General features: G+C 45.5%; 1 protein-coding gene across 4 annotated transcripts in view; it reads right to left on the reverse strand.

The window, feature by feature from the left end:
* The window catches only part of ARHGEF11 (Rho guanine nucleotide exchange factor 11), a 107,016-nt gene that overhangs the window by 7,907 nt on the left and 72,314 nt on the right, over positions 1-26,795 (reverse strand). For 3 of the 4 annotated variants that reach the window (XM_063103725.1, XM_063103726.1, XM_063103723.1), the window contains 21 exons: positions 23,515-23,589; positions 23,197-23,298; positions 21,944-22,042; positions 18,115-18,157; positions 16,772-16,868; positions 16,462-16,584; positions 13,888-13,911; positions 12,591-12,735; positions 12,176-12,272; positions 11,347-11,376; positions 7,942-8,068; positions 5,290-5,469; positions 5,152-5,199; positions 4,751-4,938; positions 4,294-4,440; positions 3,922-4,001; positions 3,639-3,764; positions 2,993-3,110; positions 1,958-2,136; positions 1,291-1,366; positions 802-969 (listed from right to left, as the gene is read on the reverse strand). In XM_063103725.1, the coding sequence (XP_062959795.1) occupies positions 802-969; positions 1,291-1,366; positions 1,958-2,136; positions 2,993-3,110; positions 3,639-3,764; positions 3,922-4,001; positions 4,294-4,440; positions 4,751-4,938; positions 5,152-5,199; positions 5,290-5,469; positions 7,942-8,068; positions 11,347-11,376; positions 12,176-12,272; positions 12,591-12,735; positions 13,888-13,911; positions 16,462-16,584; positions 16,772-16,868; positions 18,115-18,157; positions 21,944-22,042; positions 23,197-23,298; positions 23,515-23,589 (2,272 nt within the window). The remainder of the gene's footprint in view (positions 1-801; positions 970-1,290; positions 1,367-1,957; positions 2,137-2,992; positions 3,111-3,638; positions 3,765-3,921; positions 4,002-4,293; positions 4,441-4,750; positions 4,939-5,151; positions 5,200-5,289; positions 5,470-7,941; positions 8,069-11,346; positions 11,377-12,175; positions 12,273-12,590; positions 12,736-13,887; positions 13,912-16,461; positions 16,585-16,771; positions 16,869-18,114; positions 18,158-21,943; positions 22,043-23,196; positions 23,299-23,514; positions 23,590-26,795) is intronic. The other variant, XM_063103724.1, reaches the window with a different exon arrangement.

Genomic DNA, 26,795 nt, shown 5'->3' on the forward strand with positions numbered 1-26,795 from the left:
GAGGATGCCAAGCCCTGACCCTCAACACAGATGAGGAATGCAGCATGAGACAGCCACAGGTCATCAGAACCACTTGGCCCACTTACAATAGGGACAGAAGGGACAGAGGCAGTTCTGGGACCTCTGATGTCATCTTTCACAGCCACACCCATTACCCTCCCACTCTAATAACAGTGATGGCTGACATGTGCATGGTGCTTAGGGTTTATAAAACTTTTTCATACCCATCATCTCTTTTGATCCCACCAAAAGGTAGGGTAGGCATCTCCCCCACTTTCTCATAGATGAAGAAAGTGAGCACAGAGAATTTGGCTGCCTGACTCTTGCTCCAGAGCCCTTTCTCATACATATATACATACTCCACGTCTCACTGAAATGCCTCTGTCCACTGGACCCGGCTCTGTACTGGTGGTGCTTCAGCCTTCTGCAACCAAGCTCTGCCTAAGTCACTCTAGCAGAAGGGAGGCTTGTCTTATTCTTCCTGCCCAATTCTGTTCTTCCCAATCCAGCTCAGACATCCTTATCCCATCCTAGGTGTCCAAATCCCATCCAAACCAGCACTGTCCTTCAGGGCTGACTACCCCTACTCCAGGCTGTCTATCTTCATATTGGTCCCCATTCGACCCCTCATCTTAGCCCATCTTGGACCATATCCTCCTGCTTAGACTGGGTCAGGATAGAAGGAAAGGAATACAGATGGATAGCTAAGTCTTGCAAGGCCCCAGATGGGCCCCACATCACCCTGTGCTTGCTGGACACGAGTAACAGTGATCAGGGCCCCACAGCCCAAGGCCAAGGTACCTGTGGCCACAGAGCGGATGAGCACAGCATTGAGCTTGAGCACAGGGCTGAAGGTTTGCTTGCTGTCTGCAGAGCCCATGGCTGACTTGCTGTGGCACTTAAGCAGCAGCTTCTCGTCCTGCTTCTGCAGCAGCACCAGGAGGTCCTCGAGCAGCAGCACATGGAGGTCTGGAGGGGTGCAGTGGTTGTGAGGCCTTCCCTGTTGCTCATTCCACATTAGCACAACAGGGGCCCAGAAGCTCTCAGATGCTTGTCCCCGTGGTCTAAAAACCCCTGGGAGTCTGGTGACCCTAATCCCTTTCTCTCTGGTGATTCCCTTCCCACACTGTGCTTTTGGAGCCCCGAGCTATCATCCCCAGTCGTGCCTCCCTGGCTACCTTCCCATCCCTTTAGAGCAACAGGTTCCAGGGCGTATGAAAGAGAAGGAAGGGCCCAGGGGAAGCCCACCCACCACAGATTCTCTCTCATCCCTAGTCCCCTGCCACATACCCAAGGTCTTATCCTTGCTGATCCTCCAGGTCAGGGGCCCCTCATGGATCATCTTTCTGGTTGTAAGATCCAGGCTCTGTTAAGGAGACATCATCCACTCATTTGTTCAACAAATATGTGAGGACCTATTATGTGCCAGACATTGTGCTAATGTGCTGGCAATCAGTGGTGAGCAAGAAACAGTCCTCACCCTTACACCCTCTGGGGAACACAGACAAGTAAAAGGCAACTATGAATCATGTGCCATGTGCCACGCTGGGGGACACGCCAAGGGCTCTGGCCTGGGTCTCCCATCCACTCCCTACTGCATGTGGTCCACCTTCCTAGGAAGACCACTCTTTGCTTTTCCCACCCATCCCTTCAGCTTTATTCCCCACAAATGATCTCTACCTTTACCTCAAGTCCTACCCCCTCCCTGCTCTCTCAGGCTGAGTTCTAACATCTAGTCTTTACTCAGTGTGGCTGTCTGCCCTTGTCCATCTAGGGACAGGGTGACAATGACAACAGGGTGTATGTGTCTTCCAGGGCCCCATAGTACCACCCTATTACAGAAAGATCCATGTTTCCTACCTCTAGGACTCTCTAGGCCCTGACCAGAGTTCTGCTCCTAAGGGTGCCTGAGAAGTGTGTGTGAGGGGCTGACCTTGCTGCAGCCTCTGCTTCCTACCTTGAACTCTGCTGCCAGGGGGTTGCTGGCCCTCTCCAGGGCGGTGGCATCCAGGCGTTTCTGGTAGCCCTCTAAACGGTGCTGGTTCTCTGTCTGCTTCACTGCTTCATTCACATACTTAAGAATCTCCCGGCACTGGTCCCGGGCCCGGCAGAGCTTCTCGTGCTCAGAGGTGCCTCCTACCAAACAGGGTTCAGAGGAGATGGTTAGGGCTCCCGCCTGAGAGGTCCATCACAGAGTCGGATATTACCTGCCTACCTGTATCCATGCTGACTGGCTTGTCTCAAACCAGCACGTATAGGTGTAGGTAAGCCATCCTTGCTAACTTGAGGACCTCTACTGGTAAGCTTAACTTTTACTGAGTGTGCTCGGGTTTCAGACTACTGCTTAGCTCTTGGGAATCCCTACCTAGACCACAATCAACTCTACAGATATGGGGGACAGGGACTCTGGGTAATGGCAGTAATTATGTCTCTAGGAAAGCCTGTTCAAACTAGGTTGAGGTTCCTAACACCTCTCTCCTGACTCCAATGTCCCAAATTTGAGGGTAGAGAAAGATGCTCAGGATCCCAGGGATGGTGAGTGGTATCCTGGGGCCAGACCCCCTTATCCAGCCTGGTACCCTACTCCTTTAATATTACCATGCATTGTTGTATCTTTTGTGCAAGGCACAGAGGCATCCCCCCAGGGGAATGACCAGAGGCTAAAATCCAGCCATGGCCCCTGGTGTGAGATCATGGTCACCCAGAGGCATCAAGGTGCTCTCGAGTGCCAGCTTGTGTGGCCACCTGGATGCTTTCCTCTGATTTGCATAAAGGCCCCACAAAGGCTAGTGGTGGCCCTTACTCCTCCTGTGGAGCACCTTCTATTTTCCAAAGCACATTTACTATCATTTTCTTCTTTGGGACTCGTCATAACAGGACAAGGTGAAGACCACAAAGGTCCAGTGACTTACTAAGGTCACAAAGCAGTGCCAGAACAAGGGTCTGGAATGAGGTCTGCTGCTTCTCAGTGCTAGCCCCTCCCATGTCCTACCCTCCGTGTGCTTGATGATGCTCTCCAGCAGCAGTGGGTATTTGGTAAGCCGCTGCATCTCTGAGATGATGAGGTCTCTAAGCTGCAGCCGCCGGCACTGAGGGTGGCTCTCGGCCTCCTGGAGGGCAGGAGGCACAGACAGAAGATGTCAACCCATGGTTGGGAGATGGCTTAAGAGCTGAGGGCCAAGATGGGTGTGAAAATGTCAAGCAGGTCCTAAGCCCAGATTGGCCACCCAGAAATAATGGTGGCAGCTTCTTCCTTAAACATTTAGGGAAAGATTGGTGGCGGCAGGGAGACCACAACCCAGGGAAGGGATATGGTCGAAACAGAAGGGCAGGTATCATTCCCATTTTATAGCCAAGGAAACTGAGACCCATCTAGGTGCACACAGGTACTGGTAGGCAAGCCAGGCCTCCTGACTGCTATTTCAGTGTTCTTTCCAATGAATAGTGGTCTCTATCTCCAGAACATGTCAATGATTTTGAAGAGCAGGTGTGGGGGAGGGTGCGCATGGGTGAAGGGAGTTGCTGGGTTATCCTCCACAGTAAAGAGAAGAGGTGGGGACCAGAAGGAGGGAAGTTCAGGAGATTCTTGGTGAACCTGAAGGAGATGAGGGAAGGCTGAGGCATGGCCAAGGACACACCTGCATGAAGAGCTGGAATCGGCTCTCCTTGCGCTGCTTGGTCTTGATCAGTTCTAGGGCTATTGACTGATAGGAACAGAACTGTGCAGCCACTTGCTGGAGTTCCTCTCGGGCGGGACCATCAAACTGAAGAGGCAGAATAGACACCAACCGAGGCATCATGCCCCTGCCCGGGACCAGTCCCCTGCCTGTCCCCTCCTCTGCCAATTTCCTTGTCCTGGGTAATGGGACCCTGCCTCCTCTAATCTCCTCCTTGCCAAGCAGAAAAAATTTGGAGCCATACCCGAGCCAGCATGAGGTCACTGATCTCTTTGATGATGGGGCCCTCCTCCCGGAGCTTCTTCATGGCTTCACACCAGGAATCTGGGGCAAGGAGAGAAGAAAAACAAATACCTGGAGTTGAACTGAACTGCCAGCCCTTTGTGACCGAGAGAAAAGGGATCTTTGACAGCGTGCTGTGGGGAAAGGTCTAGAAGCAATTTTACTTCTGGGGGAACTGGAGTGCTTCTCTTTTTAGGTTGTCCATCAATGTTTCTCTCACCAAAGAGGACTGGTGAGGGTTATCTACTCAGGGAAGTCCTGGCAGGTGGGCCAAACCAGAACAGAAAGCTGAAGGCCAGCAGAGGAGGAGTTTGCAGGGGCATGGGCTCCTTACTATGAATCTCTATCAGTTCAGGCAGGTTAGGGAAAAGCCGGGCCAGCTCCTCCCGAGGCATCAGGTTCTCCTTCTTCATTCTCTGGTAGAAGATAAGGTCCAGGACCCGGAGTGTGCGCAGGTGGGAAGCTTCGGTCACAAACAGCTCTGAGAGGTGGTTGTAACAAGGAGGGGTAGAGAGACAGGAAGAAAACAGATCAGCAAGTCCCCAGAGTCACAACCCTGGCCCCCACACCACTCTTCTTTTGGGGGAACTGGGGAGCTGGTTTCAGTAACTCTTTTTCTCATCCCAAGGGCCAGAACTGAGATGGACCCTATAGCAAGAGGCAACATGGACCTGGTCCTTCCCCAGGCGCCCCCCTCCACCCCCTGCCATTTGCCTTTTTTCCACTCTTTGTGTCTTAGGTGCTCTGGACCTAAGAGTGAGTAGAGACGGCAAAGTGGAGCACGTTCTCACCATTGATGACCTCCTGCCGGTCAATCTCCCTCTGGGTTAGCCCAGCCACCACATCCTTGCCCACTGTATGCTGCCAGTTTTGGGCATCTGGCTCTGGCTCCAGGTCAGACAGCTGGCCCAGATCATCCTCTAGGAGGTGGGGAAGGAGGGCATCTGTGCAGAACCCCAAGCTGGGGGACTCAATGCTCCTGGGGGAAAACGGGCAGCTCTGTTTCACTAAGGAGGAAGAATTCACACACAGGGTTTGTCCCTCCCTCTCCTGCCCAACCTGCTTGCCCATGGGAAACCAGCAGGCCACGAGGAGATGTATACCTAACCAGCTCCTCAGGGGTGGGAGGAGGAGCTGAGCAGGGATGGGACACAGAGACACCGAACAGATGCACCAATGTGCCCCCACTCACCTGCGACCCATTTTGGGGGTGAAGGGAGGTGTTGGGTTCTCAAGAGACCTGTGGAGAGAATGTGAACTCTCAGCAACCCTCTATCCCTGCCCCTGCCCCGGAGACGTCAATGGGTAAAGCCACTTGAGCTCCACCCACCTGGTGGAGAGGCTGGAGGCAGAGGATGAGGCTGACTGGTGGAGGCGAGTAGCCTCTGCGGCAGCATCCATGTCCACGTCACTGCGAGAGCGGGGCACGTTTTCTGCCTTTCGAGACCGCTTCAACTCTTCCCGGCCCTTGAGGCTCTCGGAACGGCCCAGGCGAATCTCTGAGCGTGAACTGGGGGGAAAAGGGACAAGAGCCTTTGGGATCTTATATCCTTGCCAGCTTCTACCTGCTGCTCCATCTCAAGGATGCCTCAGTGCTGCAAGTTCTCCACCCCACCTCAACATGGCCAAAACACCTGGATGACAGAAGCTCCTCTACAAACTCCCTTCTCTCCCCAGCCTGGCTTGATGGACAGACTCTCTCCTCTTCCTCTTGACCTATCAGAAGGGATTCTAACAGGAAGATGAAATCTGGGGCTAGCAGAATCAGACTTGTGGTGTGTCCAGAGGCCTAAGACACCATGTTCCTGTTAGAAATGCTATGACATCACAGTCTCTCATCAGGGACTACAAGGCTCCACCTCCTGGCCCCTGCGGCTGTCTAGTGGCCAGTCCATCTTGCCTCTGCTTTGAAACGGGTCAGCTCCCACCCTGGACTATGCCTGAGATGGATCTCTCCTTTTACAAGATCTTCTTAGAGGGAAGTGTAGTTATTATCTTCACACACTCATTCAAAGATTCTCCACACTGCCTGTCAGAAAATTTTACCTGCTATTGGACTCCCACCCCTCCAACTGCTCCTCCAGTTGTGATGCAGATTTCTTTCATTCTTATCTTAATAGCATCCTTCCCAAACTCCCACTTCTTCTCCAGGAGCAGACAGGCTTGGGAAGACACTTAAAGGGGTCTGTTCACTGATATGTAGGAAGCCGCTCCTTGGCCTGACATGCTAGGCTACTGAGTGTCTCTGGGGCACGAACAGATGATTGGGTGTTGCTCTTTGTCCAGTCCTGTGGTGTATCAGCCCTGAGACAGCTGGCATCTCTGACCCCTAGCTGCCCCAGGATGGTCCCCGCCTCACCTCCCCTGTCGTGGCCCTGCTTGGCTGGTTCTTTGTTGACATTATTACTAATCTTCATCCTGCTCTGTTTCTAGGACCACATAAGGCCTGGAGATGTCTGGAGAGCTCTAAATAGCACAGCAGGCTGCTGCAGTGAGGGAGCAAACGTCTTGGTCTCCATTCATCATGTCTCTCTGAACTGCCAGAGGATCCAAAATGGAGCTCACTTCCTAGGGTCTTGAGGGTTCTTCCACTGGGTTAGAAACATACTGTCAACTCACCCTCCATTGGACTCACCCCTCTGAAATGTTAGAACTGTTCCAACCCAGACTAACTGAAAACACTTCCGCCAGTGCCCTCAATGGGTAACTTTAGCACCACAACAAATCTCATCCAGTGGCTCAGACCTAAGCACCGTCCTTCAAGTACCCAGAAGTGAGGTACATAATTTATCTCGGGCCAAAAATTCCTCTTGCGCTGCCTTCTAGAATTGATGGCATCTTATACCTGCTGGCATCCACAACAATCTCTGACCCATTGTGCTGCTAATACTGTTTCTCCCAAGATTGCGAATGAGTTTCTACTCATCAAATCCAAAGTCTTCTGCTTAGAGAAGCTTTAGGATCCTGGTGAATGTCTTAGGGAAAATTTACCTAGCAATGCTAAGCATGCAAGTTTGTAAATGGTCTCAAATGTTTTCTCAAAATGCTGATAATATCTTATAATCTTAAAATATTTGATACATCATAAAATCATGCCTACCACAGAAATCACATAATCTGTGTATTTAATTTGCCCACCAATGTTAGAACTCAACCCCCCATCCCCTGCTCCAGCAAGGCTTAACATAAACAGAAAGGAGTAAGTCCAAGAGTATGTTTTAATACCAGACAAGGATTCTAGTTAGAATCTGACCCAAAATGGAGAATATGAGAGATACCAGTCTCAATTTCCTTTTTCCTTCGTGAAAAGGGAGGGGAGGTTCATTGTGAATCAATCAACTTTTTACCTCTTTGCTGATGCCCACAGTTGTACTGCTTTAAAGTACCCAGCAGAACTTCATCTCTAGCTCTCTTCTTCACTGGCAGGCAAAGGCTTTCTTTTGCCTCCCTGAGTCTTTTTTTTTTTCTTCTTTTTCTGGTGGCTGGCCGGTACAGAGATCCAAACCCCTGACTTTGGTGTTGTAACACTGCACTCTAATAAACTGAGCTAACTGGACAGCCTTCCTGCCTGTGTCTTTTATTTTCCAGGACTTCCCTTTGCCCCCTCTATACTCTTCTTTATCCTGTCATTTAGGGTTTCCTGATGGCTGCTTTACAATATAATCTAGCTCAATCTTGGGAGGGAGGCTACTCAGTAGTCTGGGGTGAGACCAAAGGCAATTCGAAGCATGCAGTTAGTTCCTGGGCCAGAAAGTCAGGGGCTCTGCTTGCTCTTCCACTGGCCTGATCACCCATACAGAGTGCATCTTCTAAAGATATCTCGGGTGGGAAGGCTGGGGGACAGGGGACAGAGTGCTACAGTGGGAGCCCTATAGTCCAGTGGAGAGGCATTAAGTAGCTGAAATTAAATCCCAGTGCCCAACCCTGCCAATGCTCCCTCCCCTCCTTGGGCAGCTGGCAAGCCCCATCCAGCCACTGCTACCTGTCATTTTCCAGCAGGTCCTCAGGAAAGCTTCCTGTCGAGAGTCGCTGTGTCCCAGGTTCTGGGGCATCATATTGCTGGTTGTTCTCAAAGTGCTGAATGATGTTCCTCACGTTGCCTGGTTTGACTGGAAGAAAGCAAAGAGAAAATTAAGGGTACTATCGCTTTCTGTTCAGGAATGACTTCTCATGGCCCTCACTCCCCTGAAGCCCAGAAGACAGAGCAATGAGTAAGCATGGATGAGAACAGCATGGAACCCAGAATCAGCAGACATAGTTCTAGTCCTGGCTCTTCTCTGAATATGCTGTGTGGCCCTGGGAAGTCACTCTACCTTTCTGGGTCTACTCTTTCCTCATGGGCAAAATGAGAGGATTTGGAAGTGCATTCCTTATGGAGCTTTCTTTTGGCTCTCACATTCTTTATTATAATGACATTTCTTTTTAAATTTAATTTTATTTCTTTGTATTGAAGCATAACTGGTTGTACATATTTTGGGGGTACAGCACTGACTACTATCACCTGTGTACAACATGTGATGATCAAATCAATATTATTAACACATTATTACAAATTGTAATTATTCTTTATGCCTCTTACCCAATCTCTCCCCAACCCCCCCATAATGATACTTCTGCCTGAAAACCAATTACTAGGTTTCTCCTAAGAGACAGGTTAAAAAAATAGCCAGGAAGATCAAAAACATATCCACATGTAATTTGGCTATGTTGTCAAATTACATCAGGCATTTCTCCAATTTATATCACTTTTAGAGTTCATTATTTCTGTTTTTCCCCAACTCTCCTTCCTGTTCTTTCTGTCCCCCTCTGGTCTCTGTCATTAAAGAATGAGACCTTTTATTACCAGTAAGGGGTGATCTAGGAAAATAAAGAGACGCCACTCTTTGGCATTCAAATTCCTTTTTCAAAGCTAAGACAAAAGGGAGCTGTTCTTGTTCAAAGAAACAGAGAGGGAGGGAGGGAAAGTAAAAAGTCACAGGTGATGCCACTCAGAGACCCTGGAGAAGAGAACTCAGACCCAGGGGTTCAGTGGCTCTCAGCATGCGAATAAAGAGATGAGGAGCTCATCTTCAAGTCAATTAGTTCAGCTCCAAGTCCAGTGATATTAAACAGGGGTTGGGCTAGAAATGCTGCTATGCCTAAGGCCAAGGGGAGGGTTAAATGGAACTGGGGAGGCAATATAAACACCCCAGTGATCTAGGCCCTGACCCTAATCATACTAAGAGTCTTGCCTATGACTCTGGAGGTTCTGCTATATATATATATATATATATATATATATATATATATATATATATACACATATATACACACACACACACACACACACAACATAGATATATATAAAAATCTCCATGTCTCAAAATCTGACTTTCATAAGAAAATTCCTAAGTCAGAGAACAGAAAATCATTTTATCTGCTTTCTTCAAAGTCTATGACTCCACATCCTTTAGGCAGGAGGCAAGTGTAATGTTTTTCTAAAACTGCATAAGCAGCTGTGTGTACATATGTTTTATGAGTAGAGGCTGTTACCATCACTCCTATTTAGAGATTAGGACTAGGATCTGCTTGTCCAAGACTGAATGTGCTTCTGGGCCTTGGGGCCAGTGCAGATGCCAGGGCCAGCTGTGCTGAGTGATGACGTAGGAGCTTGGGAACATCCGATAACCAAAAGCCATCAGGCAGAGCCCACTGTTCCCTCTCCCATGAGCCACTTGGAAAATGCCCAATTGTGTTCTGACTATAGTTACAACCTAGCTGGAGCAAGAAATAGGTGTAGCTCTGAGAGCTGGTATAATCAAATGACCCAGAGTAACAGGAAAAACAGGCAGAAAGGAATACTTCTAAAAAGAGCAAAGCTTCCTAGTAGTAGCCTTTGCTCTCCTTCCTCCTGTCTCTGAGTAATAATGGAACTAAATAAAAGTGAATATGTTACTAACAATCAGATACTTCACTGATAAACAGGGAAAATAGTTGATGATCCTAAATGGCAAAAAGTCTCAACACTGAGGCTTCTTAGTTTGGTGGGTGTTTTCTCTTTAGATATGGATACAGATTTGTCTTATGTCCTGCGGATTTTAGAACCCCAAACCAAATCATGAAATCATAGTGGAAAGATCTGACTAAAGGAGCTGGTAGAGACCCGGCATCCTTACCCTATCTTTGGGATCAGTAACCCTAACCCCACCGTGGGCATTCCTGTACCCTCTCAAGCTGACACAAAGCAAGCGCTCAGGCAGAGCTGCTCAGTTTCTTAGTGCCTGCTGTCACCTCACACCTTTTGTGGCAGGGTGGATAAGAAGTGTATGTTAAGAACTAAGGTCTGGATTTCAAGGACATTCTTTTTTTCATTGTTTTATAAAGATCTTTTCAATAATTATTGCTTAAAATGGCATAATGAGTCTAGTAACTTTTAAAATAATTTTGAAGATAAGATTTTTAATTGCCAGTTTTACATAAAATGAATTCTAGCAACAGAATAATTTTCTGATTGCAACCTATTGCTCTCTCTATTTATTGTAGAACCTAGAAAATACTGATCACTTAATTGCATGCATATGGACCTCACTGATGATAAATAACTTGCCCAATTCTGTGACATTTCAATTGACGTTCTAAGCTTCTTGCAGGTTAATGTGTATCACATATGTATTTTTTTAATACACAGATTCTAGAAGATATTAGGTCCTCCAAAATACAGTTAGGGTCATTCTTTTTTAATTGCTGCAGTTATACATATTGCTGGCAGTTAGGAGTCAAAATAGATGGAGGTGCTACAGGCTTAAGCAAAGTAGATGATAAAAATAAAAATACCCCCAAATCCCAAAGAAAAACTGTTAGATATACAGAATTTACTAAAAAAAACAAAACAAAACAAACAAAAAAAGATCACCAAAAAATAGGATTTTTATTATTATTCCAATTAAAAACAAAAATCTGAGGCACTTTCTGCTTCCCCTTCACTAGAGGACACAAGTTTGTGAGGGTTTTCCTTGGCTTTTTGAAACCTCATCCATAAAGAGGTAACAGAAATTAAGAGAAAAGCCTCAGGCTGTGGAAAAATTGCCAGAGGAACAAGAAGTCTGGCCTTTGCCAGAACCTCCAGGAAGAGCTCCACCTGGGGGAGGAAGGTTTCTGCCCCCTCAGAACCCTGGGTTAGGCAGGCAAGGTCTCGCAGCCAGCGTGAGGACGGGAGCCCCTCGATGGGTGTGTGCCACAGAGCAGCTTTAGCAACAAGGAGGAATACATAAGAGACATAGAGAGAAGAAAGGGAGGGTGGAAAGAGGGACAGGATAGAAGATGAAGAAGGAAAAGGGAAGACAAGATTTGGGGAGATGGAAACTCAATGCTAATGCAAAGACAAACCCAAAGAAAATGGTCCTTTTACCTTCCACAGGGGACAAGGGAATATGAAATGCTAAAAGAAAAACAAACAAAAACAAAAGTAAACCATGAAGAGTCAAATTAATGTTTCAAGAGTCAAAACAAAAATTGCAACAAGCCAGAAAATGAAAAGGCAGTGGTAAAACTCAAGGCTGACCTAGAAGAGTCTCTTCCTTCCCCCTCCCCAAATGCAACAACTTCAGAAAAGGCAGCAGGTCCACCTCACTGCCCTTCACAGACTCCCACTGATACTGGGGGTTTAAGATACTGACTGGGAGGACCAGCAACAATTTCCAGACAAATGACACATAGCTGGGAAGAGATCAATGATAGGATCAATTGAATTTTGGGGGAAAATTTTGATGGCTTTAGGGGAACCACTGGGTCCCAAACTTGGCCCCCCACCCTCCCACCTAGTTCAACTTAATAGGAACTCAAAACCCGTGTCAAGGGCCCATGATTGCTGTGAATGCACAGGACCGCAGGAGTACAGATGAAGCCCATGGATGAAGCTGAAGGGGCATTTACTGCCAACATGGCGATATCAGCCAAGTGGGAAATGTTTGTTGGCATGGCTTTTCAGAAGGTACAACTGGGTCTAGGCTCCTAAACTAAGACCCAGGGACTGGCACGGCCTCCTTGGTTCTCAAACATTCACCTTGTACCTCAAAGAGCCTGCACTAGACGTGTCCAGGGGAGAAAGTGGAAGTACTGAGAAGAAGCTGAGGTCTCAGAGTCTGGCCTGAGAGGAAGGCCCTCCACCAACATGGTAAGCAAAAGGGCTGAGCTCCCTGCCCAAGGAATGCCCAAGACTGCTGCTCCCAAATACTCACTGCTCTGAGAAGAGCTTTTGGGCTTCCCAATGTATTTGAGGATGGGGTTTCGCTTCTTGTCCTCCAGGGCATCCTTTTCTTTCTTGGAATTGCTGCTCTGCTGAGACAGGAGACATGGGTTTGAAGGAGGTCCCAATACCCAGAAGTGGCTGCTAATCACTTTGCCACTGCCCCCAAGACTGGCCCTAAAGAAATAACTAGAAAGTTGATTCACGCTTGTACCCTAACGAGCACGTTTACCTCTGGCCTGGGTTTGGAGGAGGGGAGACAGAGCTGCTCTAGTCTGGGTATTCTCACTGACTCCACATCCAAAGGTGGAGGGATGGAGCTAGGTAGCTGCAAAATGGCTCTCCTGGTCTACCTCAGCACAGAGAACTGTACCAAGAGAAGATGTTTTCTAGGGTAGCTCTGTCACCTTCTTGGCCTTAGGGAAGAAGGGTAGCCACTTGTCCTTGTCAGGAGCAGACTGGGCCTTTTCAGCTGTGTTGGAAGGTCGTGCCTCTCGAAGACGGATCCCAGCATGGCTCATGTAGGTATTAAGGGCAAAGTCCATGGGGGCACTGTGAGAGAGGAACAGTGCTGTGAATCAGAAAGCTTAAGGTATGTTCCCTGCCAGCAGGTGGAAGGGCCAAGACCTGCTCCAAATCATCTCCTCACCACTACCCAGTGGAGCAGGGCAGGGGGAGTCATGGGTCAAGGTATTCAAAGACAAGTCTGGCATAATCAAACGGGACCGTAGGCAGAAGCTGGCTAAAAGTCTTGGCTGGCATGACTCCCAGGAGAAATCTTATTCTTTCCCTAAGAAGAACTCCTCCCACTGAGGGGCTGATGGTCAGTGGAAGGACAGGTCAATTCCCTGAAATACAAGCAAACAATTCTCTGACTGGTCAAGCCATGCGTGGACCTGGAGGACTGGTTGAGGTCCTCAGCTAACATCCTTAGGCATAAATGTGGGGTGGAGTAGAAAAGGGAAGGGAGAAATGCCAACCAGCCTCTGCCAAGGTAACTGCCTTAACCACCCTTCCATCTCCAAGAACAAAGAGAAAAGGAGATGGAAAGGAGTTGTCAAGTAGCTTCCCATTGCCACAAATGAAACTGTCCAGAGCTCTGTGTTTAAAAACATATTTGGCTTGCAATTTGGTAGACAGATTATCTGTTTTGTGGATTCAAGGCAGCAAAGCTTCAGCCCTGGCTTTACCTCTCTCTTAACATCGGCTGATGAGAAACAATAAGGTAAGTACATAGGCTGCCAAAAAGCCGTGAAATGTGCCAAGGAGGAAATGTGCTGCACTGCAGCTCTTTTCTGCAGGTGCCACAAACAGGCCAATTCTACTATCACTGCTACTTCTTTCAGTGCTTTAAGAGAAATAAGTGGGAAGGGAGATATAGAGCTAATTTGGGTGGAGAGGAGGAAGCCAGGTATGGGAATGTTAAGAACAGCAGCAGCTGGGTATCTTCACATTGAGAAGCAGACCCACATCCCCACATCCCCATGAGCATCAGGGGCCTGCACTTCATGACCCCCATGTGTTATGGTGACACAGATGCCTGTGTCAAGCTGTGTGCAGCTAACTTGCACAGACCCTGGTCTCATGTCGTCCTACAATGCTAGGGACTCCCCTGATGTTGGCAGAAATGAAAAGTACAATAGGTCAACCCCACTCCTTCCCACCTTGAAAGCTGCAAATAAACCATACGATGGACTCACTCACCTCCTGTCTTCCTCGTACTTGGACCTGGAACAAAAGAAAGAACAGATGACTCAGACTGCAAAGACAGAAGCTCGTTGCCTGGGCAGAGGCTGGGAGGAGGATAAGTTCTTTCTTAGAGGGAGGGCTGGTGGGGAGAAGGGGAGGAATATGATAAAAGGTCAAACTTAGACTCTTGGTCACAGCTCTGGAGCCAGCTTGGGGCTCAGGTGAGAGTTCTTATTCCCTCGAGGGACTTAATTAGCACAATTATGATGATGACGACGAGGTCCTTCTAGCTAAAAGGAAGGAGAATGTGGTAATACAGCGTCTTGCTTGCTATCTGTTTCAGCATCTAAAGTTATTATGGAGGAAGAGGCTCTTTTTTGTGTCCACCTAGGACTGAATTAGAAAGGGTTGGGCTGACACTGAGGCAGGAGAAAGGAAGGTGAGTAGGCAGAGATAATACCTTGAGACCAGATCCAAAGAAACTTGTTTAAAAGGGGTAAACAGTAACAGCAACTAACATTTGAGTGTTTACTATGGGCCAGGCCTTATTCTAAGCTGGTTACACATACTAACCCATATAATTCTCAAAATAACCTATGAGGAGGTACTATATATCCATTATACGAGACCAAAACTTCACTGCTTTAAATAGAAACCATTACAAGTGGGGTGCCTATGCTGTCAATAGTAATCCCAAATAATTCTGGTGTCTGTGATCTCAAAATAGGCTCAGCCAGGTCCTGCCTTCATCCCTGGAGTGGGTGGAGTGATTAATGCCATCTGACCAATAGAGAAACTAAGGCCCAGAAAGATTCAAGGCTTGGCTGAAGGTCAGAGGGTTAAATTTTCAAAGCATATGCATTCTTTGTGTGATCTCATATAGTCTTATGTCTAGCCCAGATCTCTTACCAAATGCCAGATTCATATATGCAGCTGCCTACTCAAATCTCGTTTGATGTCTAGAAGAGACCTTAAATTTAACATGTCCAAAACTGAGCCCCTGATTTTCCACAAAATACTCCCCATGCAATTGTCCCTGTCTCAATTAATGGCACCTTCATCCTTTTAGTAGCTTGGGTAAAGACACCCTTGGGGGTCTTCCTTGACTTTTCATTTTCTCATATATCCCGTACTCAATTTTTAGGAAATCCTCCTTAAAAAAAGAGTCTCTACTATCAAAATATACCTAGATCTGACCTCTTTTCACAACCTCCATCATTACTACTCTAGTCTAAGCCCCTATCATCTTTTACATGGATTCCTACATAGCCCTCAAACTAACCTGTCTGAAACCCTCCCTTGCTCTCCCACCCGCCTCTACCCATAATCTACTCTCACAAAGCTCCAACGGCCCCCCAGCCACTGAGAGTAAAAAACCAAAGTCCTCACAGTAGTCCACAGGGCTCTGTGTGGCTGCCCCTCCTGCTACCTCTCTGACTTCACTTTTCACTCTGCTCTTGCTACTCTGGTCTCCTTACTGCTCCTCAAATATGTTGAGCACACTCCCGTACTCCACTTGGCTGCTCCCTCTGCCTGGTGTGCTCTTCCCCCAGGATGTCTTCAAGGATAACTCCCTCCCTGTCTTCAGTAGTCACATACTGCTTTTCTATGCGGCTGGCCCTGACTGCTCGATTTTGAATTGCAACCCTTTGGCTCTGGTACTTCAGATCCTCCTCATCCTGCTCTATTTTCTCCCCCAGCACTCATTATTTCTAACATATGACATAATTTACTTATTTATCATACATTGCTATGTCTTCCCACTACAATGTAAGTTCCATGAGGGAAAGAACTGCTTTTTTCACTGAAGCACCCCAAGGGAGTGTGATGCGGAACGGTGTTTGGCACACAGGAGCAGCTCCATAAGTATTTGCCAAGTTGAGATATCAGCATTAGTAGAGACCACTGAGATCATCTAGTCCAACTTTTGTCATTTTGTTGAGAAGGCCCAGAAAGATAAAATGGCTTGACCAAGGTCATATAACTACTTAGCAAAAAGCAGTACTGGGGCAAAAAACAGCTTCTAAGCCTGGAAGTGTCCACACACAGTCTGATGTTGGGACTTGCATTACAGGTGCTTGTGACACTTTAGAAAATAGGATTAGAAAAACATAACAAAAGCAGCTGTGCCAGGAGCCCCTTAGTCAGTTGAGTTAGTTTCTGATGTGATTAGTAGAAAATGGCTCCATATCCCTTGAGCAGTTCTAGCTGCTTCCTGAAGGAACTTTATGTACTGGAGACTCACAGGGCTGGTCTCACTCTTAGTGTCAGATACGATCTTGGAGGCAAGAAGGGAGGAAGGTCAGGAAGAGGGCTAGAAAGGGGAAGCAGAAAGCTCACCATGTTCCTGGAGCCCGTGGTTTGTTACAACCACCCAATTACTGTCAGGAGCTCAGGTGCTGCAACTCCCTGGAACACTGGCAGCCCTTAGCCTGAGAAATGCAGCAGGAGGGCAAGACTCTCCCCATCTTTCAGGGGAAGGAGAATCAGGCCAGATATGGAAGAGAGGGAGAGGCTGGCAAAAAGACCAACAAAATATGTCAACCTGTTTGGCCTGTTCAGGGGGTGAGAGTGGAACTTAAGACTCACAAAATATCTCCAAGGGCAGCCAGCTGTTTCTCAGCCACTTGGCGCTCTCGAAGAGGGTCCCCATCCAGGCCCAGCAGGTCATTTTCACCATATAGGCTGCCCAGCCCCAGAGTGCGCTTTGTTCTAAACCAGAGAAACACAGAGAAAGAAACAAATGTACATAAACACTCAACAGATGGACACCCAGGAAGAGTGAGGTAGACATACACACATAATATGATGTACACACACATCACAGAGGGAATGAGAAAGGGCCAAGAGCAGCAGAGGTGCAAGGAGAGAGAAGAGGAGGGCAGGGAGCTGGGCAAACCTGTAGTCATGGATCTGCTCCTGGATCTCCAGCATGGCTGCCTCCTGAGCTTCAGAGAGAACACTGCGGGCATCCTCACTGTTCCGCAGGCGCGTGTCTGTAGTGGGAGCCCAGAGAAGGTAGAATGTATGGGGTGTCAGGGGAAGAGGATGTCTGAGCATTCCAATGGATTTCAGCTCCCTCTGACACTAGGAGGAGAGGCTGGCTTCTGCCCCATTAGCCTAAAGGACGTGAAGGCCTGGACCTCCCAGCTCATTCCTGAATTTAGAACTGGAATCCTAATGTCCAAGGCCCAATGCAAGGACAACAACAATTTCCAGATGTTCTATGCGCCATTAACAGAAGAAGTATTAAAGCCCCTCTCATCAGATGTGTTCAAATGCTGTCCTCTGACATCAAAATGCAGATCTCTGAGAGGCTCGTTCCCCTTCTACTGTCCCAGGGCCAGCTCACAAGGGTAAAATAAGCAGCCCTTCACATCCCACGAAACCTGAAATCCCTAGCAGAACTGAAAGATGTCTCTCCTTCTGTCCCTGAATCTAGCTCCACCCACACTAGGCCAAGTCCCTGGCAGCGGCTGGTTCACTCTTCCTCTGCTTTGGAGCAAGCTCTTTCCACCCTATCACCTGGGCCATAAGCTCTCCTCCCTGTCATCTGTGCCTATAAATTGGCTCTTTCCAAATGCAGCTTCAAACTTCAATTCTCTAAAGAACTGCTTGTGATTAGCTTCTCAGGCTGACATCCACTATGAACTGTCTCCTTAATTCTTCTACTCATGATTAGGATTAGAAGAGAGCTGGGCAATCACCTAGGCCACTGGGTCCTCATGCTGGATCAGCTGCTGTCAGCATTGGTTAAGGAACTTATATAAACAAAAACATGCCCCCCCCACCCCCAAGCCAAAACAACACTCAGGAGATTCTGACTCTGCAGGTGGGATGGAATGAGGACCTGGTTTCTGTATTTTTTTAAAGAGTTCCCCAAGGGATTCTGATGACCAACCTTGTTTAGCAATCTCTAATCCAGTCCAATTTCCTCTTTGTACAGATGAGTGAACTGAGGCCCAGAGAGGTATGCCCAGGTCTCCTAACTCTAAGTCCAGTATCTTTCTGTGACAAGCTCCACCAGACTGAGTGAGCTCCTAGGCAGAGTCTGTCCCATTTGTGCCTGTCCATAAGCAACTGTGCAGAGTTCTGGAGCAACTGTCCCATGGATCTTTTCCTCCAGTAGAGGACAGTTGCCCAAGGACAGGGACTATGACCCTGCTGTTCTCTGGAGCCTCCTGAGAGCTCAGGACAAGGAAGACACCAGCAGGAGGCTAACTGACCAATGAGCCAACTTACCAATTTCAGTCTGTAACATCTCAGGGATCTTCACTCTCAGAGGCTAAAAAACAGAAGAGTGGGGGCAGAAGTGGTGAGGTCTGCACACTCCAGGGAGATGGACAGCATGCTGGGCCAGGAGGGCTTGGCAACACTACCTTCTCTTCTTTTTGCCTCAATCTACCCATCCTCCTCTCATCACTCTCCAACTGTATAGACCCAAGTTTTGGGAAACATAATCTGAGGCTACAGGGCAAGCTGGGCCTATATTCTGAGGGTGGCACATGCAGTTTTTCCACTCTTATTTCAAGGACATCAGGGTGCATGGAATGGGCATATTGTTCCAAAAAGTGGGCTGGTGATCATTTAGCAGCAAGGGAGAAACCCTCATTAGACCTGATGGACTTGCCCTCTTCTTTGCTCCCAGGGGAAAACTGGCCTTATTTCACATAGTCTTGCAGTTAGCATAGTGTTCTGGCTTTTGCTTTCCAAGTCCCTGACACCTGGATACTGAGGTGGTTCCATAACAAACAGAACAATGGGCAGCTCTAATCTCCTTACTCAAGACCCATTTAAGAGGGCAAATGTAAATCTTGAGGAAAATCAATTTCCCCCAACCTCATTGGCCCAAGAAAGCAGCTTTTTGCTAGAAGAATATAGTTATTTTGAAATCAGTGTCATTGATCAGATTAGAAAGCTTAGGATGGGAACTGCCCTCTGCAGGCAGAAGTACTCTTGCTGCTCCATCTGGAAGCAGGCAAGACAACATGCCTGCTGTTTCAGGCAAGGAGTCAAGGGCCACAGCCTCCTACACACAGAAGCAGGCAGGTCAGCATGCCAGCAAATGGTAGGCAAGGAGCCAAGGGCAGTACCTCCCACCCAAAAGCAGGCAAGAGAGCATGCCAAAAATATCACTTTTGTGCAGGTGGCCCACCACAGCCACAGCTGCTGAAAAAGTGGCTCAATGCCACAGAAGCTGCCATGGCCACCGTGCAGGTGGCCCACTGGACACTTGACTGCACTGACACATGGAGAGTCACCAGTGGAGACCAGAAAAAGAAGAGGGTGTCCCTTTCCTCAAAGCTCACTCCGGAGTAAAAGAAGAAGCAACTGCTCTACCAGATGACCTGACATCAATGCAGAGATACTAGAAATACAAAAATTCAAGAAAATATGACACCACAAAAAGAATACAGTAATTCTCAAATACTAGACCCTGTAGAGCAGGAAACCCTTGAAATGACTGAAAAGGAATTCTGAGCAACAATCTTAAGGAAACTCAATGAGACATGAGAAGACTCAGTTAGACAACATAATGAAATGAGAAAAAAAATCCAGGATATGAAGGAGGAAATATACAAAGAGATTAATACCTTAAAAAAGAATGTAGTAGAACTCAGGGAACTGAAAGATTCACAAATAAAAAACACAACCTATTAAATAAACTACAAACAAACAAACAAACAAACCCACATCTGATAGCTTAAGCAGCACACTAGAACAAGCAGAAGAAAGAATTTCTGATCTTGAAGACAGTCTTTTCGAAATAACCCAGGCAGACAAAAAAAGGAAAAAAGAATTTTAAAAAATGAAGAAAATCAAAGAGAGCTAGCAGACAACCTTAAGCTCACAAACATTCAAATCATGGGTGTTCCAGAAGGGGAGGAGAAAGGAAAAGGCATTGAAAGTATATTCAATGAAATAATAAAGGAAAACTTCCCAGGTATAGGGAGAGATATGGACTTCGGATACAAGAGGTTCAAAGATCCCCAAACAGATTCAACTCAAAAAGATCCTCTCCAAAACACATTATAGTCAAACTGGCAAAGCTCAAAGACAAAGTGAGAATCTCAGAAGCAAGAGAAAAGTTTCAGGTCACCTCTAAGGGAGCCCCCATCAGACTAACAGCAGACTTCTCAAAGAAACTTTACAGGCCAGAAGAAAATGGGGTGATATATTCAAAATACTAAAAGAAAAAAACTGCCAGCCAAGAATACTATATCCAGCAAGGCTATCCTTCAGAAATGAGGGAAATATAGTGTATTTTCCAGCCAAATGAAAGCTGTGGGAGTTCACTACCATGACCAGCCCTACAAGAAATCCTCAAGGGAGTCCTATATCTGGGATCCAAAAAACAATAATCACTACCATGAATACACAAGAAAGAACAAAACACACTGGTAGAACAAAAATGCGAATGAGAAAGAGAAAGAAACCAAATCTTACCACCACAAAAACTCATTGTGATAACGTAGTAATGCCCCTACTTTATTTCTGATTTTAATAATTTTGGTCGTCTCTCTTTTTTCTTGGTCAGTCTAGGTAAAGGTTTGCAGATTTTGTTGATCTTTTTAAAGAATCAACTTTTGGTTTTGTTGATTTTCTCTACTGTTTTTTAATTCCCTATTTCATATATTTCTGTTGTTTTCTACTTATATTTGCTTTTGGTTTAGTTTGCTCTACTTTTTCTATTTTCTCTTAAGATAGAATTTTACATTACTGATTTGAGAGTTTTCTTATTTTTAATATAGGTGTTTACAAGTATAAATTTTCCTCTAAGCACTGCATGAGCCCTGAATCTGATAAATTTTGACATGTTGTGCTTTGATCTTTATCTCAAAGTGCTCTCTAATTTCACTGTGATTTTTTTTAACCATTGTTTATTTATAAGTGTTTAATTTCTACACATTTGTGAGTTTTCTAAATTTCCTTGTTATTGTGATCAGAGAACATATTTTCTATGATCTTAGTCTTTTTTTTTTTTTAAAAAGGAAAAATTTAAACAAAAAGTTCATGGAAAGATTTCCATTATCTTTCAATTCTATTTTTCCGCAAACTTTTTGAAGTGCGTTCTGTTTATATTCTGTTTTACTGATTTTTTAATGCAATTTATATTACTAAACTTAGATATTCGATTGCTGTTCTTGGTTTCTTTTTATTAAGAGGATTTGTTGATTTTCTTAGAAATTTATTTGCCTTAGAAATGTTTATTCATCTTCCTCTGTTGAAATCAATTTAATATTGGCATGTTTCTGGAAGACTTTAGAGAGCTATTTCAAATAATGGTAAAGATTATAAACTGAAATATGTAAATTTTAGTAAGTTTTACACCTCCAGCTTTTGTGACAGTAAGAAGCCCTACTTTCTATAGAGTATTTTGCTATTCATCTCTTATTCAGTTTATGTATTTGTTATTTGCACAAATAAATGTGCATATCCATGTTAAAAAAAAAGATAATACAAAATAAATAAATAAATATCCCTCCAATATCCTCCCCCTACCCCTGCCCCTCCAAAAAGAAAGAAGTGCTCTTGCCAGTGGGATCCCTGACATTCCCTTGGGAACTATGTCCAGATGCAGAGAGTGGTCTCATTGGTCTCACACACTGGAGGGTTTCCAACCTCTGACTCTTGACTTTGGGCTGTAATAGCAAGTCAGGCTGAGCTTCAGAAACCTAGGTTCTCCTCTAGCCTCATTGATTTAGATCACTTGATGTCTCTAAGCCTCTGTTTCTACATCTCAGAAATGGGTAAGTCTGGGAGGGTTGGGGGGAACTAGGGCACTGATTCAGGGGAGAGTAATTAGAATTTGGTATATCTCTTTCTTTCCCCAAACATTCTGAAGAGAAGTAATGTGTATTCTGTATGTGGAACAAATGAAGTATAGAGAAGAGATCAATCTTTTGATAGTAGAGCTAGAAACAGGATCCAGGAATCCTAATCTGTCAGCCTAGCCTTCCCTTTAAGAGCCTGTCTCCATTTGGCCTGAATGTTTTGCTTAGTTTTTCCTCTGCTTATAAGTGGTCCAAAGAATGTAATAAAATTGTAATCCAATCTATGACTTCCTTACCGCATTTTTCTCTAGAAAAATATTCCAGATGTCTTTTCCCAAGCTTCGGGAATCCTTGGGGTTTGTTTGTTGATAAACTTCTGCACACAAGTAAAAAAGCTAGGAGGAGAGAGAAACTGGTTAAAGCAGTGGTTCTCAACCAGGGATGATCTTGCTCTCTTGGGGATATTTGGTAATATCTGGAGACATTTTTAGTTGTCACAACTACTGAGGGAGTTGGGTGCTATTGGAATCTGATGGGTTGAGTCCAGTGATGTGACTAAATATCCCAAAATGCACAGGACAATCTACCACAACAAAGAACTCTCCAATCCAAAATGCCAGTAGCACTGAGGTTGAGATACCCTGAGTTAGAACGTTTCAGAAACCTGTGGTAAAATAATCTCTACCCGCTTTCCTGCATGCGCATCCTCAGAGGTGATCACTCCTCTACTCTGCATCCTCTCCACATTTCACATTTTACTTGTCTCTTGTACCTATATATTGTTTCCTAAGGGTTCATGTTTTAATTCTCTTTGGGATGTGCCTTGTTTTTATTTAGGAATGCTTCTGAGATACAAGCACTTGGGACTTACACACAGGTGTTCAATGAATACCTGTTGAGCAAATGAATGTTTACTCTGGCTTCTATTAGTAGTAACCCCAGAAAGACAAAACAGCAGCTTATGCCTTGGGCAAGAAGTTTATTCTGAAGAATATAGCATCAACCTCTCTCCTCCATCCTTGTTCCTTTCTAAGCAACTGAGCAGAATGAGAGAAACTGGCAAGGCTGCTGGCTCTGAGCACTGTCCCAGGGCACTCTGGTCTCTACCTCCTCACATTCCTTCCTGTCATCACCTTCAGATTAAAGACCCTTTACAGCTTTGCCCTCTGACAAGCTTTCTTGTAGTAACATTGTATATTTGCAAGGGCCACTTTCAAATTCCCAGTTAGTCTGTATCCACCTTCATTCAAAAAACTCTAGAAAGACCATCTTCTCCAAGATGACTTCCTAAGCTGATCAAGAATGGCAGTTTTCCTGGCCTGGCTCTTCTTGCCCCTCCCTGGGCTATTGATGTAGTTAGCTGAGTCACACACAGTGAAGAATTCCTTCTGCCTAGGTTTCATCTTCTTTTCTACTTTGTGTCTGTCTTTGAGATGCCCGACTATGCCCTTGGATCTGACTTGCAAAATTTAGAGAGCAGGGACAGAGGCCAGAGATTCTCTGCCAAGCACGTGCAGGCACTCAATCAAGACGGACATTCCTGACTTACCAGTGGACTGGGGTCCGCCTGAGAGAAGATGTAACGTAGAAAAACCCCCAGGTGAGCTGGACGTGACTTCAGTTTCTCAAGATCCTGGAATATGATGTCGCTCTGGAAGGCAGAAGCATGAGATTGGATGGGAGGCACAGAGACAGGGCACAGCAGCACAGTCTGTTCCAGCTTAGCTCTCATCCATCTTCCAGGGTTTATAAGCTGAGGCTTCCTCCCCCAAGCTCCCTTCACAGCTGGTGCTAACCAAACTGCTTCTACTCAAGAGCAGCTTGTACAATGAAGAATGATGAAAGGAGAAAACCAGGAAACTGTTACCTCGTTGTTGAAATAACCTGGGTCATAATCTTCCTCTGGGCCAATAATTAAAGGCTTGGGGCTCTGATCTACACCCTGGAGGAGAGAGGCAAGTTGTAGAGACGAGAGGTTACAGAGGACAGGGGATTCAACCCACTCAATGCAGTTTATTTAGTCACAGCATAGCACTCACAAAGACAGCCACACAGGTCTAGTTAAGGCTGGCATCTCACTACCACCCCCAAATCTCAGAGCACAGATGAAATGATTTTCACTTGCAGGAAGTCAACTGCTTCTGGGTGGGGCAGAGGAGCCTAATCACATGACATATGAAGATGGGAAGTAATAGAAAATGCTCTCTTCCTGTTTGCAAAAGATCTGGGGAGAGAGTATCAGCCAACAAAATAAGAACCTATAGCTCCTGCTGGACTGTTGTTTTTCTAAACAGACTAAATAGCCATCCCTATGCCAAACACACACCCTCCATATCTCCAAATCTAGTGTCTCCCACAGTGCTACTGAACAATTATTGTGTGCCTAGTAAATACCAGTGGCTTAGTAACTGTCAGAGAGCCCAGTAGTGGATCTCTGTCTCCCTGAACAAAAAAGGATGAGGTTGATCTTTCTCAAACACCATGTGTGTTATTTCCCCTGCCTGCTCAAAAATCTGTTGTAGATCACCATTACTTGTCTAAAATCCAAACTTCTTAGCCTGGCTTTTCTTTCTTTCCCCCTTATGCCAATTTTAATAAAAATCTAATCCTAACTGATATGCCACTGATGAGGTATGACGAGAAAGATTTCAAATTGCATAAACTTTTCAGATGCTCCACTGGACGAATTTTTCTCTTAAAGGTTTTTTGGGCTTTCAAAGCTTTTCTATCAACTCTGTTTTTCACTCAGTTTAATCTCCCTCATTTCCAGTGATTGCCCAACAAGGGCTCTACTTCCAGTACTGACCTAGCTTACTATTGTCTACTTTTATTCAGGCCTAAGATACCCTCCTAATGCACTTTCTCAAGAGGCTTTTCCTGATAGTTCCTCCCTAATGCTCCTCCCTCCTTTTCTGTCCTCCTGGATATTTACAGACTTTATGCCCAGAATGATTGAGCCACAGAATGTGAGAGACCCAGAAGGTATCTCAGAGATTAGAGTCTAACACTCACTTATAATTGAAAAAAGTGAGGCCCAGAGAGACTAACTGGTGTGCTTGAAGTTGCAGAGTCAGGCCTGATGTGCTGTATTAGCATTTCTCAGACATGTCCTGAGTATCCTTCTCTACCATAACACCCTAGTCCCCTAGTCTCTGAACCCCTTGGGGTCCAGGATCCACAGGAAGTGGTGGATGGGCATGGCTCTACTTGGCTCTCTGGTGAAACATGAAAAGCACTAGGTTTTTGTTTGTTTTGGGCAACGATTTTTTTAAAGCAGTTTTTACTTATATTTTTTCTGATTATAAAATCAAAATATGCTTATTAAAAAAAAAAATCAAACATTATAGAATTATGTCACAGAAAGTGAGATTCCCTGTGCCTCCATCCCACTGCTGACAGGATGGTGGATAGTATAGGTTTCCCCCTATGCCATTTACTGACCATCTACTCCACACCTGCTTCTATTAACCACCTAAACAAAAACCTCTCCTAGGAACAGGATGTATGCCCGACCCCTGTCAGCAATCTGAACTTGGTCCTTTACTTCTGCAAAGGGAGGGGTAGGAATGAGCAATCAAAGAGCGGCCAGGAGAGGAAGAAGCCCTGCACTGGGGCTCAGGAGAAATAAGTCCTAGTTCTGATTGCCAGTAACAAGCTGAGTCCTTCAGTAGTCTCTTATCCTTCCTTTGCCTCCGTTTTCTCATTTACCACATGAAGACTCTAACAGCCACCTCCTTTCCTGTGAGAATTATGAGATTTTTTGTAAAGGATCTAGTATAGCAGCTGATAAACTAGGCATCTTAATACACATTAAATCCATTTCCCACCTTCACCTCTCCAATTTCTAAGAATAACTAAACTCTATCTGATGGGTAAAAATAGAGTATAAATGTATTCTTTTGCACAGTAGCTCTTGATCAGAATTTTCTTTTGATGATGTTATAACTCTGGATTTAAGAAAAATAGGATTTACCTAGGACACATTCCTCTGACTACAGATCATACTGTGAAATCTCAGTTTCAAAAAGTTTAAGAAGCTCTGTGTCTTGGATAAGTCCTCCCCAAGATGACACTAAGAAGACAATCTCGATTAGTCCCATTCCAAAGCATGCATGCATGCATTCATTCATTCACTAAACATTATAAAGTGCCTGCTATGTGCCAGGTGCCATGCTAGGTGCTCAGCATATATAGTATAGATGAGTTAAGCCTAGTGGGAAAATGAGACTTGTAAACAAAGAGAAACAGCAGAGGTAGATATGCTATAATAGAAAAAAGATGCTGCTTGGAACCCTAAACTCCAAAGAAAGAAGATAAGTTTACTAAAATCACACCATCAAAGAGAACTCAGAGAGAAGTATGTGTGTGTGGTAGAGCCAGGGTAAGGGGGTAGGGTGGGGACAGGACAGAGGGCAGGTACCATACTGTAACCCCACTGTCTGGGGTTACTCACCAAAGCCTAGGAAAGAAGCCCTCTGCATAAAAAGCCTTCGTGAAGAGGGACCAGGGTGGTTTCCTCAAGCCTACATACTTCTCCAGGAGACCTACCCAGTAGGTTTGTCACAGAAGAAAGGAAGGCCCAGTTTTGTTCAGGGGAAGAAGGAAAAATTAGGTCTAGACTGCAGGATTCCAGGAACCAGGGGAGTACACCACTGGTAGAACTCAAGATACTTTTAGATGAGATGATTTTTGTTGAGGCTTGAAATGATTTTAGGTGATACTTGGACATGGAATCACATAACACTGAATCATACTGAAAGTTAGTTTCTTTTCAGTTCTCAATCCTTTGGATTAACCCAGAAAAAGTTTCAGTCTAGTGCTAGTATATCTTCAATACCTTTAACAAAGACACAATTGGTCTCAAGCTTAACTAAAGCCGTTGACAAGCAATAGAATCTAGCTAGTTTATTTTTCAGCTTGTTTTAAATTTTACCTATTTTTTGAATGTGATACATTCACGTAATTTAAAATGAAAAGGATACAAAAGCTTAAATATAATGAAAAATCTCCCTTCTACTATTATCCTCAAGCCACCTAATTACTCTCCTCAGGCAATAACTATCAGTTTCTTATATATTCATCCAGAGATGTCTTATGAAAGAGGCTCCTTTTCCTCTTTTTAACAAATGGCAGCTTTCTGTCTATACC

Source organism: Cynocephalus volans, chromosome 8 (genome assembly GCF_027409185.1).
Source record: "Cynocephalus volans isolate mCynVol1 chromosome 8, mCynVol1.pri, whole genome shotgun sequence".
Classification (NCBI taxonomy): domain Eukaryota; kingdom Metazoa; phylum Chordata; class Mammalia; order Dermoptera; family Cynocephalidae; genus Cynocephalus; species Cynocephalus volans.